General features: G+C 45.4%; 1 protein-coding gene across 2 annotated transcripts; it reads left to right on the top strand.

Annotated features, from left to right (window-relative positions):
* Window positions 1–692: 692 nt before the first annotated feature.
* On the top strand, window positions 693–1,879 carry LOC117136302 (mitochondrial fission 1 protein). Of its 2 annotated transcripts, XM_033297148.1 has the most exons (6): window positions 693–804; window positions 864–931; window positions 998–1,046; window positions 1,103–1,270; window positions 1,535–1,647; window positions 1,787–1,879. In XM_033297148.1, exons 1-6 carry the CDS (start codon window positions 760–762, stop codon window positions 1,806–1,808), a joined length of 465 nt encoding a protein of 154 aa, XP_033153039.1. In that variant the 5' UTR covers window positions 693–759; the 3' UTR covers window positions 1,809–1,879. The 2 variants fall into 2 exon arrangements, with proteins under 2 accessions (XP_033153039.1, XP_033153040.1); XM_033297149.1 differs by lacking the exon at window positions 864–931 and having other exon boundaries at window positions 714–804.
* The last annotated feature ends 12,144 nt before the right edge of the window (window positions 1,880–14,023 follow it).

The following is a 14,023-nucleotide window of genomic DNA, read 5'->3' as shown; positions in this document are numbered from 1 at the left end:
TGATCAATTCAGCATCGATAGCCGGGTTAGTTCTGTGGGGTCACTTTTTCTCCACTTTTAATCCTGATTAAGAATATAGATAAATATAGTGGAGGAAAAGTTTTGTGTTACCTGTTTCATACATTACAAGTAACGGTTATAACAACCTTAAAAAAAACCTATCAAATAGGGTAAAAGGAGCCAATGATGTTAACTTTTTTTTGTAAATGTATTTTTTTCTTAAAAAGTGTAAGTCCAAAATTATTTTCTTGTTGCTCATGATGCTCATTGTTACAAAAAATATTTAGAAATGAAGCTTCACCAAGAAATTTTTAGATGTGAGGGATCATCATAAAAAAAGGTTCTGCTAACATTTCAAAACATAATCTGAGCTTCAATGCTTGATTTGGTCATGTTATTCTGTATTTCTTTTTGATTGAAAAGTCTCAATATCAAAATTGATAAGTATAAAATTTAAAATTTTATAAAATTTAACTTTAGTAGTAACAATCTTGCGTGAATTTGCTAAACTTCTTAAAACTCCAATCATAAATGTTTTTTGTCTGAATTAAAAATAAATTATATTTACGGAGTACCCCTGATTAATTGGTCTTAGTGGCAATCGAATATAACAAGGGGCACTAAAAATGTGAAGGAAGTCGTTCTCTGGGAATTGTGTATAAACTATACACTAAGCTTATATTTTTAGAATGAACGGTTACTCTTGGCGTAAAATTCTCTGTATATAATTTATTTATTTGCTAACAACATCTAAAAACAATGGAGGATCTTTTAAACGAAGTTGTACCACAAGAAGATTTAGAAGTAAATAATATAATTTTAGTTTTTATTGTTATAAAATAAATATTTTGCATTTGCTCCAGAGATTCGAAAAAAAGTATCATCACGAACTTGAGTTGGATGGTGAAGTTACCACAGACACAAAGTTTGAGTACGCATTCCTAAATCCAAAAACATTAAAATATCTCTCAATTCTGAATTTTTAATGACACAATAGGTACGCATTCTGTCTGGTCCGAAGTCGTTACACAAATGACATTAGAAAGGTGACTCACTTATAAAGCGGTTTAAATGTAAATATAATATTTTATTTATAATCCAGGGTATTATGATTTTGGAGGAATTGGCTCGTACGCATCCAGATGGAAGGCGTGACTATATATATTATCTTGCGTTTGGTAATGCTCGTATCAAGGAATATACGTCTGGCTTAAAATACTGCCGAGCTTTCCTTGACATCGAGTCAAATGACCAAGTTCGCTCCCTTGAGGTTAGTAAGATGTACAAACATGTCACACACCTTACACTGAGGAAAGCAGCAATTTCTATATAATGTCCCATAGATTCAAATAATTTTTTGCTCCACTTTTTTGATCACTTATGTATGTACATGATGGTGGTTCCAAAAAACACAATAACAAATGATGAAGCGTGTTAAATGTACACATATAAGAATGAAAAACATATTCGTGTGATCTTTACTAATGAACAAAAAGTATTAAGAATAATTACTAAATAACTTTACATATTTCAGGAATATATTAAAAAAGAAATCGATAAGGAAGTTGCAAAGGGTATGGTGGTTGCAGGCGGAGCAGCTTTAGTACTTGGCGGAATATTGGGACTTGGCATTGCTATGGCTAGAAAGTAATATATTATACAAAAACGTTTTTAACCGAACAATGTTCTTTTAAAAACAAGCAGTTGATAATTAAATATTTATCATTTAAATTAAATCTACAGTCACTAAATTATTAATGTTATGTGTACATTGTTTATTTTTTAGTAAACAAAAACGGGAGAAATAGTAACGTCACCACTATTTATGGAAAATAAAACCTTCTCGAAGGGTGCACATCAAAGATGTTATGAAGTTTAATACTTGAGATACGTTAATTTACTACATCAACATTCTATTTAATCTTTATGTACGGTTAAATCAATAAATTATTCAATTGTTGCTTGTAGATCGATGTGTGCGTTAATTACATATGTTACGGTATAGTGCTATGCCGACTCCGCTAAATTAATTTAACTCCAACAATGTTTAAATCATTTCGTCCGTGGGTTCAATAATTGTTTATTATTTTTTTTTTAAATAAGAAAGGACTTTTAAGGCAACTGGCCGTAGTAAATATAATGATCAACGGACTTCCTTTAAGGTGAATCCTTTTCTTGTTTTTCGTCTATACATAGAAGAACTTCAAAGGGTTAATAAATACCGTTTCTTCGTCCCGGTTGGGTACAAAGTAATATGATTTCCGTGGGCGCAGAAGACTTAACTCCAGTAATCCAAACTGGTCTACTCTTTTTTTTTTTAGTGAAATTTGGTATTTCGGATATTATTTTAGGCTCGGGATTGTTTTTTTTTTTTTTTAATACGTTTATTGAACCATTAAGATTAACTATTTAACTATTTACAAAATAACATTATGACATTAAGGAGGCATTGCTAAGCATTGCTTCCCGAGGACGATCAGGATTTGGTCACTCGTGGACCCTCCTGGATCTCGACTCTTCTGAGCTCGGTGGTTATCGCTGCGGCGAAGCTGTTGACCGCTTGCCATTCCGCCTCCCCCTGCAGCATGAATGGGACTAGGTTGTCCGCATTCAGTCTGCTGCCAAGTACGGTTTCCAGAGAGCTCCGTTCCCTACCGTATTTATCGCACGAGAAGAAACCGTGCTCAGCTGTTTCGCTCCAATCATCCGCCTCCTCATGTCCAAAGCGCTTCAGGTAGCTGCGAAAGCATCCGTGCCCGCTGATCAGCTGCGTTAGTTGGAACGTTATTTCGCCATGCTTCCGTTCTAGACACGGCTTGAGGTTGGGTATTAGCTGCTACGTCAACCTGTGCTGCCATGTCTCCAGTGTGTGCTGCCTTGCTTCAGCTCGTATTGCCCTCTTGACGCAGGGGGAGAGGTTTCGACCGTGGGTTTGGTTGAAGACCACTTTGTTTTCCTGCGCTAACAGGTCTAGAAGCGGTATTCCTACGATCACCAATGCCGCCGCGTTGGACACTGTTCTGAAGGCGCAGTAGATACGTAGTGCCGACAGTCTGTGGGTAGCGTTTAGGCCCTGGGCGTAGCTTTCTGTTTCAAGCGCTTTTGCCCACACCGGGCGGCATATAGCATGGTCGCTCGGGTGACACTCGTCAGCAGCCTTCTACTCGCCTGTTTTGGGCCTCGGGTGTTTAACATTATGGTTGATAGCGCCCGATTTACTCCTGCTGCTTTCGAGCTAGATTAGTCTAGGTGTTCCCGGAACGAAAGCCTGGTGTCTATCATGACTCCCAGGTACTTAATTGCCCGAGAGGAGGACACCGTGGTACTGCCTACTTCTACAGTGGCCGTCTCCACTGCCTTCCTTGAGCTAATCAGGACAGCCTCAGTCTTCTCCGGCGCCAGTTCTAGCCCCATTGAACTGAGCCAATGTTTAATGGCCCTGATGTTTTGGTTACACCTTTCCTCGGCCTTGCCGGGATGCTTGTCAACAACGAGCAAGGCCACGTCGTCCGCGATGCCTACGATCTCGCTCCTCCCGATCAGCGGTAGGCGAAGTATCCCGTCGTACATGGTGTTCCACAGAAGCGGGCCGAGGACCGAGCCTTGCGGGACTCCACCGATGACCTGTGCCTGAAGACTCCTTCCGACGACTCGCACAGTAGGACCCGATCAGAAAAATAGCTGCGGATGATCCTGACTAGGTAGGCTGGGACGCTGAAGCCAATTAGTGCTTCTAGGATCCGGTCCCATCTCGCTGTGTTGAAGGCGTTCCTGATGTCTAATGTGACCATGAGGCAGTACTCTTTGCTACCCCCCTTCCATCTGGTGCCCTCGATTGATTGGGCCGCTACTTCGACCACTCTGTTGACCGCGTCGACGGTGGACCGCGCTTTCCTGAATCCAAACTGGGACCGTGAGAGGTCACCCGCGTCGGCGATAGCCCTCTCTAGCCGAATGCACTCCAGTTTCTCCAGGAGCTTGCCAGTTCCATCGATGAGACATATTGGCCGGAACGAAGAAGGCTCCTCGGGTGGCTTCCCTGGTTTTGAGAGGAGCAGCAACTTGGTGAACAGCAACTCGGGAAGACTCATTCCGTCAGGCACTTGGTGAATGCCTTCGCAAACAAGTCTAGCTGGAGGTAGAGAGCAAGCCGAAGCGCTCAGATCAGGATGCCGTCGGGCCCGGGGGCCTTGCCGTCCTTCAGGAGTTTTGCCAGCTCCTGGATCTCTTGAGAGCTTTTCTGCGGGCTCTGTACTCGGATTGGCGTTTGACAAAGGACTCCGCACCTCTCGCGCGTTGGTAGCGACGTCTGGCGGAGAGGCACTCTCGACGAGCCGTCTCTATCTCCTGGTTCCACCAGTAGACAGGGGCTCTTTGTCGGCTATGCGTCCTGCTCGTTTGCATGCTGGCGTCGCACGCGGCCCTCAGCCGCCTCATCAGCTCCACTGCCGTCAGCTCGGCTCCTTGTCTGATCACCGTGGGTAGGAACTGCTCTCGAAATACCTGCGTGTCCAGAGTGTCCGTCTTGTATTTAATCCTGGCTTGGGGCTGTTGTCTGGGCTTGGGACGAGGGAGGGCATCGCAGGTCGCAGATGATGGCCAAGTGGTCACTGCCGGTGTAATCCTCGCTGAGTCTCCACCTCGTTAGCCTGTACGACGAGCCGCTAGTGAAGGCGAGGTCCAACACAGCCCAGTCCGGCGCGCCTGAACGTGTGCCGGTTTCCATGGTTAAGAAGAGCCAGGTCCAACGTCGCGAATGCCTCCAGAACCATTCTGCCTCTCGCGTTGGTGGTTGAGCTGCCCCAGCTCTCTGACCATGCGTTGAAGCCGCCCGCTGTGAGAACCTGGGTGCGGCCTCTAGCATCCGCTGCCAGTCTATCCAGTGCCCGGCTGAATGCGATTAGGGTCAGGCTGGGAGCTAGGTATACGCTGTACACCCACCATCTGCCTACTCTAGCCCTAACAAATCCGATGTCCGAAAGAACATAGGTTAATTGCTGGGCTTCTCTGCTGCACCTCCAGATCGCTGCTTTCTTGGTGCGGTCGAAAGCCCAGTCTATGCTATCCGCTGTTCGGTAGGGCTCGCTGAGTAGCGCAAGCTCCACTCTGCGTTCACGCACCGTCTGCACTAGCAGGTCTTGGGCTGCCGTGCAGTGATTCAGGTTTAGCTGAATCAGACGCATCATTGCAGTGCCTTTGGTGCTCCTTTGCCCGCCAATGGGCACTTCCGGGTGTCTATTTGGTGGTTGGTCGCTTGGCTTCCTCTGCTTGCGCACAAGAAGCACTTAGCTTCGTTAGGGCATTTAGCGGCCTTGTGTCCCGCGGTCCCACATCTGAAGCACCACTGGCTTCTGTCAACGGTGCTTCTGCAGTGGGCCGCTATGTAGCCTTCATCCAGACATCTGAAGCATCTTTGTCGTGGCTCCAGCTCCTTGATCAGGCATTGGGACCATCCTACCCTCAGCTTGCCACGCTTGATCAGCGGGTCCGCTAGATTGGCTGGTACTGCTATTACCGCAGTCTTCCCTCCGTACTGCGTTTGCCGGAAGCTCTTGATAGCCACCACTGCTGCAGGGATCTCTGCCTGGGCCTCCAGGGCCCTCTTCAACTCGTCTTCCGTAGTGAGCTCGTCGAGGTCGCGAATAAAGAATACCTTGGATTGAGTTACCGCGCGAAGGCTGGCGCGGTCTCCTAGCACCGCTCCCATGTCCATCTTGAGCTTCTGCGTCAAGTCTTGGGCAGAGGCACGTAGCTCGAGGAGCAGTTCGGCTTTGGCCGTCCTCTTTACCCTTGATACGTTCTCCCCGATGGCCCTGAGCCTAGCGTCCTGCCCTCTTGTGACCAGCGACAGCACTTCGCTGTAAGGTAAGCCAGCTTAGGGGGTGATAACCAGCGCATCTGGTCTCTCCCTCGGCGGTCTCTTCTTGCGCGGTCCGGGCGGTTTCTGCGAGCTTGGTTGCGACTTCTTTCCCGCTACAGTGGCTTGGGGCGGAGCCCTTGGTAGGCGCTTGGGTCCCGCAGCCTTCTGGTGGTCGGGTCGCTGGGCTCCCTTCGCAGACAGCGCCGTGCGATCCTTTGGCTAAGGGCTGCCCTTAACGTTGCACGGTTCTTCGAGGCCGGATGGGAGCTTGGGGGAGGTCTGTTGACTAGCATCTGCTTTTGCCGTACGTCCGACCTGGGAGTTCTCCGCCTCCGGCAGCCTTGTGCGCAGCTTTAATTGGAGCTCCTTCAAACGTGTCGAATGAGTTATTCATTGCCAGGTTAATGCTCCTCACCCCGTTATGGTTGACCTTCGTCAGAAGGTCGTCCAGGATTGCTCCCATGTCCTCGATTTCTAGGTGGGGGTCTTAACCCGCTTTGCTAGTTGAGCTCTGGTAGGGGGGGACTACGCTTCCAATGGTCTCTTGGGGGTGCCATCGCTCGGGTTTTGGGGTGGGGTCCTTAGTACCTTTGACCTTTTCCCAAACACCAAGCTTTCTTCGTCTTTACTGGGTGAACTGGTTGCATCGCTTAGTCCGACGGCCAAGTGTGCCGCCGTCGGGGCGGGGATGGGGGGAATGTTGGGTAGGGCCTCCAGAATCCGTGCCCTAGCCTCGGGATCAGCCGAGGGTGGATTTCCACATGTGTGGCTGCCACCTGGAGTAATCAAGTTGTTTCCAGACATTCTAGGTAATTGTTGCATTTTATACCTCCTGCCAGGTTTGCGGCCGTGGGCTTTGGGTGGGGGTGGGGGGGTGTGGTGGAGTGAGCAGGGGAAAAAAAGTTGCGACGAGGGGAAATATACCGCTCCTTCTCGGTCGCCAGAGCCCCGAGTTTATAGTGTGCCGCCTACGCGGGGGGGTTGGCTATTGGTCTGCTCCTTGACATTTTACACTCTTCTTCTGCCTCTCCTGCTCGATTTATGGATCTGTTTTCGGGTTTCCATGGAATGTTGCCAAGGATAACCGTTGGCCGCCCATTTATGTATGCTACGCCCGGAGAACAGATCGTTAGCTGATTTCCGTAGCTGCTAGCTTTTGTCATTACCAAGGGTGTTCAGGTTTGTTTGTTTAGGGTAAATGTTACCTGTTTGCACTTTCGTTCGTTTACTCGTACTAGTATGCGCCAATTTGGAAGCCATTGTTCTACACAAGTTAGATGGCGCGCTAGTTGCATTGTAGCTTTTACTGGGCATCTGGATCGACTTAGTATTGCAGTGTCATCAGCTGTTTGTTAGCTGGTAGTTTGTTGGGATGTCCGCAGTGCATAGGGTGTACAGAGTTGGGCCCAGAACACTTCCTTGAGGCACTCCGGCTTCCAGAGTACAATCGCTTGAAGTGCTTGAACTGCATCTGACCACGAACACTCTTTTATATTGTCTTGTCTTTGTCTTGCCATTTCGGTCGATGTTGGTGTGGCTAAAAATAAGTACATAATAAAGTAAACAGAATATGTAAATACAAACTAAAGCAAGTCGAGGGTGCTATGTTGAGAAAATATATATTTAAGATAAGGAACAAGGCATTTATTTAAATCTCGAAAAATCGTATGGTCGCTGACGTGTGAAGACGTGTTTTCATCGAGCTCCGCATAAAATCGGTTGTTTTTTAGTGAAGTGAATATATAAACATAATACAAACAAATAAATCGAAAGCGAAATAGACGCTCTGTGCGATGCACCATCGCTCGAATACATATTCTGTGTTTGAAATAGTTTAAGCAAGTAGTTTTACACTATGAGCCAAAACGACACTCGAGTTCAGCGACAACGCGAGCAAGACGACCGCCGGCTCTCATTGCAACGAAACAACGCGTACTTCTCTTACGTCTCCGCGACTTCTGCAAACAGCGAGCGGTCAATCACCCCTAACCCGACAAGTTTACCATTGCCAACAACTCAAGAAAGAGCGCGTTCTTGCTCTCCCTCACTACTGTCACAAAACCCCCAATCTCCAAACACTTGCGAAATTTCTTTACGCTTACCTACGGTGACTAGTACTGTGACAACAACAACCACTGCAACTGCAATCACAACAACAACTGGAACGGTATCGTCAGCTCGCTCAATTTCGTCGACGCAAGCATTTGCTCCTACTGAACCAGCGATCAAAACAAAAACACAACTTAAGGGTTCTGCTGCGCTACCAGCAAGCCAAAACGTAAACAAGAATGCCGGGTCCACCATACAGACTGGAATGGATCGCTACATAACAATAAAAAGAAAACTCAGCCCTCAAAATTACAAAAGCCAACAAACAGAAAACAAACCAAAAATTTCACGCGACAATGCTAACATGCTCACTAACAAAACGCCAGAAAACACCAACAGATTTGAGCTGCTGGCAAATTCTACTGATGAAAGTATACAACCGACAAAGTCACCTAAGAAGGTCAAGCCTCCTCCAATATACATTCGCGAAAAAAGCTCAAGTGCACTAGTGAACAAAATTGCCACACTTATAGGAGAAAACTCATTTTATGTAATACCCTTAAGAAAAGGGAACATAAATGAAACAAAGGTTCAAACTGAAACCGAGGATAGCCATCGTCTACTAACCAAATTCTTGGATGAAGCAGGAAAAAACTTTTATACGTACCAACTAAAAAGCGCAAAGGGCCTACAGGTTGTTCTCAAAGGGATTGAGGCAACTGTTTCGACCACTGAAATCGTAGAAGCGCTCAAGGAAAAGAACTTTAGTGCGAAAATGGTCATGAACATATTAAACAAAAATAAGGAACCACAACCAATGTTCAAAATCGAGTTGGAGCCAGAACGCCAGACACTGAAAAAAAATGAAGTTCATCCAATCTACAAGTTACAGCTCCTACTGCACCGGCGTATCACAGTGGAAGAGCCACACAAGCGCAATCGCCCAGTGCAGTGCACTAACTGCCAAGAATATGGCCACACTAAGGCGTACTGTACGCTGAAATCTATTTGCGTAGTCTGTAGTGAAGCTCATAGCACAGCGAACTGCCATAAGAACAAGGAAGACATCTCTGTTAAAATGTGCAGCAACTGCGGTGAAAGTCACACAGCGAACTGGCGTGGCTGTGTAGTATACAAGGAACTAAAGAACCGCCTTAACAAACGCGGAGAATCAATACGCGCTCAGACCACCCACATCGCTCACACCCCGCCACAATCGGGCCCGTCCTACACTGCACCCCCCCCTACACATCGTACCAGTCCTAGCATTTCCTTCGCTAGTGCCTTAAAATCGGGAATTAAATCCGTGAATCCGATAACACAAAAGTCGACTTCTACTCGGGAAGAACAGAAAATAACTACCTCGAACGAACAAACGCAGCATATATCAACTGGCATTGAAACGATGATGATCTCACTCCAGCAAACCCTAAAAGAGTTTATGACATTCATGCAAACCACAATGCAAGAGCTTATGCGAAACCAAAATATGCTGATACAGCATCTTCTGTCATTCAAATCAATATAATGTCTCCACTTCAAATATCTATGTGGAACGCGAATGGCGTTTCACGGCATAAAAACGAACTTGCCCAGTTCTTATTCGATAAAAATATTGACGTCATGCTCCTCTCCGAGACACATCTAACAGACAAGCACAACTTCCATATCCCAGGATACTTATTCTACGCCACAAACCATCCGGACGGCAAAGCCCATGGGGGCACTGGTATACTTATCAGAGGTCGCATCAAACACCACCTTTATAACAGAACTGAAATGGACTACCTGCAATCCACTTCCATAAGCATGCAATCCAGCAGCGGCCCCGTCACTCTGGCCGCAGTCTACTGCCCACCTCGTTTTGTAGTTTCTGAGGACCAATTCACGGAATTTTTCAACTCACTCGGTGAGCGATTCATAGCGGCCGGTGACTACAATGCCAAGCATACGCACTGGGGATCACGTCTTCTGACCCCAAAGGGCAAACAACTTTATAACGCGCTCATTAAGCCGCGAAACAAGCTCGATCATGTGACTCCGGGTAGGCCTACATACTGGCCAGCAGATCCAAATAAGCTACCGGATCTCATTGACTTCGCAATAACAAGAAAGATTCCAAGAAATAATATTACGGCCGAGTCACTTGCAGAACTATCATCTGATCACTCTCCAGTTCTACTTACTCTCTGGCACCGACCACATATAACTGAGCGGCCCTACAGGCTGACAGGCAACAGGACCAACTGGGCAAGGTACGCGAAATATGTTTGTACTCACATGGAACCGACTCAAACAGTATTCACCGACGAGGATGTTGATCGCCTGGTCAAATCGGTAGAGGAAACACTTGTTGCTGCAGCCAAGGCCTCTACACCTCCAGACACACACAAAATGACAAACCATAGCAAGACAAATCGTGAAATCGAACAGCTAGTACTTGAAAAACGAAGACTAAGAAGAGAATGGCAGAATCATAGATCCCCAACGGCTAAGGAACATCTAAAAATAGCAACACGTAAACTAACCAGGGCACTTAAGCTTGAGGAAGCCAACGCTCAGCATCTATATATCAAACAACTATCGCCCACCAGTAAAAGGAACCCTTTGTGGAAAGCACACAAAAGCATACAGCCACCGGCAGAAACAGTCGTTCCACTGCGAGGTCCCTCTGGAAGCTGGATACGCAGCGACGAAGATAGAGCTAATGCGTTCGCCGATCACCTTCAGAAAGTATTCCAACCAAATCCTGCTAGCAACTCATTTGTACTCCCTGTAGTAACTAAAAGCTTGCCCCCTATAAATCCAGTTACATTCAGCCAAAGTGAGATAGCATCTATCATAAAAGGTCTTAATCCCAAAAAATCACCTGGACATGACTTGGTGGCACCAAAAATGATCATAGAACTCCCACCGTGTGCGGTTCTGACCTTATGCCATCTCTTCAACGCTATTACGAAACTTGGATACTATCCCCAAAGGTGGAAAAAGGCGGTTATAGTAATGATTCCCAAGCCAGGCAAAGACAAAACGCAACCCTCATCCTACAGACCAATCAGTCTCCTAACGTGTCTCTCGAAACTGTTTGAAAAGGCATTTTTAAATCAACTAACTCCCTACTTAAGAAGGCGAAATACAATACCATCGCATCAGTTTGGCTTTCGCAAAAATCACGGAACGATCGAACAGGTCAATCGCATCACAAACGAAATTCGTACCGCTTTTGAGCACCGGGAATACTGTTCAGCTATATTCTTAGATGTTGCACAAGCATTTGACCGAGTATTGCTGGAAGGACTAATGTACAAGATAACAAAACTGCTTCCCCAGAACACGCACAAAGTGTTCGAATCGTATCTCTTCAAAAGAGTGTTCTCAACCAGGTGTAACAGTTCAACTTCACACGACCGCGTTATCAATGCTGGAGTCCCCCAAGGTAGTGTACTGGGCCCCGTTCTTTACACCCTATTCACAGCAGACATGCCTACAAACTATCAGCTCACAACCTCTACGTTTGCTGACGATACCGCAATACTTAGCCGATCTAGATGCCCAGCAAAGGCAACAGAGCAACTTGCCTGCCATCTTAAAATAGTGGAAAGATGGTTTGCGGACTGGCGCATTAAGATAAACGAGACCAAAAGCAGACATGTAACCTTCACACTGAACAGACAAACCTGCCCACCCTGTACCCTGAACAATACACTTATCCCACAAGCAGACGTTGTAACATATCTCGGCGTTCACCTAGATAGACGCCTCACCTGGCGGCGACATATAGAATCTAAGAGGACTCATATGAAGCTTAAAGCAGCCAATCTTCACTGGCTTATTAACTACAACTCTCCCCTTAGTCTGGAATACAAAGTACTCCTCTACAATACCGTGCTGAAACCCATCTGGACATACGGCTGTGAACTATGGGGAAACGCTTCAAAAACCAACATTGAAATCATACAGCGAGCTCAGTCCACGATTCTGCGAACTATCACTGGGGCACCATGGTACCTACGCAGCGAAAGCATCCATAGAGACCTCCATATAAACCTTGTCAATGAGGAAATTCAGTTGAAAAAAAGTAAACATCAAGCAAAGCTCGCCGCACACGAAAATCCTCTCGCGAAGTCGCTTACGCGAGTCTACAGTCAGAGCCGACTGAAGCGCAAAGATTCTCCAGCCCAGCAAAGAAATCCTAGGGCCGTCTCTAACTAATACAATTACTTCATACTGTAATTAATATAAGTTATATAATAAGATTTGAATAATTATTGTTAGTCTCACAAAAAGAGAAGATCCAATAAATAACGCAATAAGTTTAAAAAAAAAAAAAAAAATTTAAATCTCCCATAAATTTCAGTGTGGTTGTTCTCTATAATCTTGTTCCATGAATTATTTTTATTATTATTATTATAATGAATTATTAAAGAGAAGAGGAAAAAAAATTAGCTTGAGAGTGGTCCACGAGTAAATTCGGTTAGATTTTTTTTTTCTCTTTTTTTTTATAACTCATCGGCTACTTTCGCCACTCCATTAGGAACATATGATTTATTAGCAGTGTGTATAATAAAAAAAATGAAATTTGTACACCATCAAAATGATGACCTGCCGTAAAATTTTCTCGGTGTATGTTACAGAATATTTTTCAATAAAAAATGTTTGTAAATGAAACTCACTCAACTTTTCACTCCTCGGCGATCGATCTCCCGAGCTCAGATGAGCTGAAACGAAAGTGTGGCATTTTCCAAAAATACTTTGAGAAGGTATACTTTCGGATTACACGACTGCAAACAAACTTGTATAAATCCTTACTCGGAAATTTTAACGAGCGCTCTCCGAAAATGAACTCTTCTTAGAAAAAATAATATTGTCGAAGAAAACTCAGTCCGATAATATTTCCCGCCACAAGAAAATCCTCACGCCCGCAGGTTACGACTTTTCGAAACGCACTTTTCACAACTAGACTCGTCGACTGTTTTATTCGAAAGAAAGCAAACAGGAAACACAAGCCGAGGTGTAGGCCATCGGCGAAAATCACGATCAGCTGAAACCCATTTTTTTCCCGATAACCGAATTATCCCAAACTTTCCGGGTGCAGCTGATAGGGGTTGCATCCCGTCTGGTATATTCCAGCTACTTCATACTGCATCTAGTATGACCTTAAATTGGTGTGTCACAGCTGACCGCAAGCCCCCTATCCATTATTTATCGAGAACTTTATTATCCACTGCTTCAGTCGCCTCTACAAAACCCCCCGCTACACTCAGACTAGAGTGCTCATGAAGACACCCTAGGCTGAGACCGACTGACCAGTTTGAAAGCAGCTTTGCTTGAAATTACGCCGATAAACTTCTTGTCCCTCGACAAACGATACCAAAAGATTTAATCGTCTAATCAACGAGTACATCGACCCTGAAGTGATCATGTGTGGCCCAAATACCTTATAATAAGGACTGGTACCAATGCTAGAATGCACCGCCGATCTCAATGCACAACATATTCGGCTGAGGAATTCATCCCAATCCTTCTGGTAGAGGCGTAGATATGCCCTAATTGCAGCAATTACCGACCGGCTTACACGCTCAGAAGCATTTGTCTGAAGCGAGTGAAGAGCGGGCAACGTGTGCCTAACACCGTACTGCTCCATCAGATTCTGGAAAGTTCTAGCTCGAAATTGAGAACCGTTGTCTGACAGTATCACTTCGGGGACTCCGAACGTCATGAACAATTCGTTTTCCAGATACTTTATGACGACACTAGAATCGATCTTTTTTACTGGTTTCAAGAACACGTACTTTGAAAAATGATCCAGGACAATGAAGATACCTATGTCGCCGCTCCTTGACATAGGATACGGTCCGAGAAAATCAATGAATAAACGTTGGAAGAATCGCTGAGACTCAGGCGCTTTTCTTAACGGCGGTCTGAGAGTGAAATTTGGTGATTTAGTACTCTTACAAACCTCACTTGCACTAATATAAGCCCTGACGTCTGAAACGAGACCGGGCCAGAAATAATATCGTCGTATTCTTTCTATGGTTTTGTGAATGCCACCATGCGCAGCCAAAGGACTATCGTGCGCGCGAGCCAGAATCTTCGACACTAATTCTTTGGGGA

Source organism: Drosophila mauritiana, chromosome 2R, assembly GCF_004382145.1.
Source record: "Drosophila mauritiana strain mau12 chromosome 2R, ASM438214v1, whole genome shotgun sequence".
NCBI lineage: Eukaryota > Metazoa > Arthropoda > Insecta > Diptera > Drosophilidae > Drosophila > Drosophila mauritiana.
Note: the sequence above shows the minus strand (reverse complement) of the source record. Positions and strands in the feature narration are given on the sequence as shown.